At 62.3% G+C, this 2354-nt stretch overlaps 1 protein-coding gene across 1 annotated transcript in view; it reads right to left on the reverse strand.

Moving 5' to 3' along the window:
- The window catches only part of GALNT5 (polypeptide N-acetylgalactosaminyltransferase 5), a gene marked incomplete at its 5' end in the record, with an annotated part of 16182 nt that extends 13829 nt beyond the window's left edge, over positions 1 to 2353 (reverse strand). The window contains 1 exon segment of the mRNA XM_009639029.1: positions 2187 to 2353. Within this exon segment, the coding sequence (XP_009637324.1) occupies positions 2187 to 2353 (167 nt within the window).
- Position 2354: the final 1 nt, after the last annotated feature.

The following is a 2354-nucleotide window of genomic DNA, read 5'->3' on the forward strand; positions in this document are numbered from 1 at the left end:
GCTGGGGGGGAGGGAGGGAGGGGCTGGGGGGGCTGAGCTGCCGGCCGGGGTTAAACCACAATATATAGAACTAATGTTAAGTAGAAGTCAAATCCTTTTGAAATTCCACCCCTAAAGAGGCTTTTAAACAAAAATAGTCCACAGCCCTTACGTTCCGCTGACATGACGCTGGCAGTCAGCAAAACTTGCTGAAGTTGCTCTGGGAGAGCGTCACCTCAGATCTGCTGCCCCCGAGCTTGGAAGCAGCCTGGCGCTGAAGACCTGAGCCCCAGGGGAGCCCAGCCCTGTCCCCCCCCGGCTGGCAGGCGCCGCTGGGGCCGCTCCCCATGCCTGCTGGCACGGGTGCCACTTACCCAGACCGCACCGTGCCACAATCATGTGACTTTTTTTTTTGCCAGTCCAGGAAATCGCAGTCCCCATCCAAACTGGGATAACTTGATTGTCCCAGAGAAGCCGTGACGGTAGCCTGGGGAAAGAGGGGCACGCAGGGACCTTTGCTGCCAGCACTGCGGTGTTGGGCTGAAACGGGGCCCAGGGCTGCCGAACCGGGCTCTGCGGGGAGCGCTCCCTGCGAGCCCCCCGGCCACCCCCGGCCTTCAGCCGTGTGGCTTCTGCATCTCGCTCCTCCTTGCTGCGACTCTTCCTGCAGGCACTTCTGCGGGGGCACGGTGCTCGGCAAGCACCAGCACAGTAAACAGAGCTCAGAAAGCAGCAAGACAGACAGACTGAGGGCTGCAAGCGTTGCATCCGGACAGACAGACTGAGGGCTGCAACAGGACAGGTTTCCCGTTGGCCCCATTTCAGTGGTCTAGTCCTGCACTCCAGCAAGGATCAAGAGAGGAACTGTGGTCTAAGCTGGGAGAGACTGGAAGGATCCGGCAGAAGAGTAACGTGGCGTTAGATCACCAAGAGCTGCCAAGAGCCGCTGCCATGTGCTGGCCCTTACAACTTGATTTCTGCTGTGCCACGGCCCCGTGCCCTGGCACGGCAGCGCCCACGCCCAGGCAGTGCCATAGCCCTGTTTGGCCAAGGTGCTCCCCGTGACGCCCAGGCAGCGCCGCCGCCGCCTCCCGGGCAGCTCCGTGACTGACCGCGGGCCGGCCGGCTGCGCTTACGGGCGCTCCTGGCACTGGGTTTCTGCTCCACAGCTCCAGGGCTTTGCTGTCAAAGACCAAAACACACCAGGCTGGCTTTGAGGCGCCGCGCCTCTCCTTGCGTGCAGAGGCGGCTTCTGTAGCTGGTGTCTCCTGCCTGCCGGAAAGCAGCCCTAGCTGCATCCCCCCTTCCCTGCCCCACTCCCTCCCGCGCAGGACCTCACCTCAGCTCACAGGCGAGCGCTGGCAGCGCCGTGGGAACCTCTGTGTCTCGTCCCGCGGGATGGGTGACGACTCGCAGCACAGCGCCCATCCCACATACCCCTGGTCGGCGAGCGTGGGGAGAGGGGCACGGGAGGGTCCCTGCACGAGGCAGAGCTCCCGCCCGCCACGGGGCTGAGGTGGTCGCAGCAGGAAAAGCCGAGGACAAGACCCTGCCTGAACCAGCACCCCCCCTGCAGCCCTCCTGGCACAGCAGCTCAGGAGAGGGAGCCCCCCCAGCCCCTCACCCTTCCGTCTGCAAGGCGCTGCCCACACCGTACCCTTTACTTTTCGATGGGGACTACGGCGGGGGGGTGGGGGTGGTATTGCCCTTCTTTTTTGAAGCGCAATACTGGGATTTGCCGAATCAGCTGCACATTTCGCAGGGGCAGCTGTAACTGAACCGCAGTCTGCCAGATCCCAACCCTGCGTCACAGCCCTGGTGTGAGAGCACCTCCGGGGCAGGGGGGCTTCTGCTGCCGAGGCAAATCGGCACGGTGCAGGAGTGGTCCAGGAGCCAAACGCACGAATATTGAAACCAAACATTGCCTGGTGCTGCACCCCATAAACCAGGCAAGCCGGGCCCCGTCGCCCGCCTCGTGTGCCCCCGCCTCTTTGGACGGCAGAGCTTAGCGGGTTAAGATGATCTGCAAATTTTTCCCAGTTTTATGTTTAAAACCAAGCTGCTCTCACCTGGAAAGGCAAAAGCCGCCTCGTGGCTAGCATGCCCGAAGCGAAGGCCTCGGTGCACCCAGCAGCCCTCCCCGGGAGCCACTGAGCAGGTTCCCAGGGGTGCAGCGCAGGTATTTGCGCAGGGGAAGCAGATCTTACCCGGCAGGCCTGGTGTCCGCTATGGCTCGGTCTACGGGGATCAGATCGCTGAGGTAGACATTAAAGTTTCCTTCTTTCCATCTGCTTTTTGCTTCTTCTTGCTTATCATCAGGGACTGCCACGGGGTGACCAAACTGGCCGGGAGCCTGGGGGTCTCTCGGGGCAAGC

This window comes from Egretta garzetta, unplaced genomic scaffold, assembly GCF_000687185.1.
Source record: "Egretta garzetta isolate BGI_Z169 unplaced genomic scaffold, ASM68718v1 scaffold635, whole genome shotgun sequence".
Classification (NCBI taxonomy): Eukaryota; Metazoa; Chordata; class Aves; order Pelecaniformes; family Ardeidae; genus Egretta; species Egretta garzetta.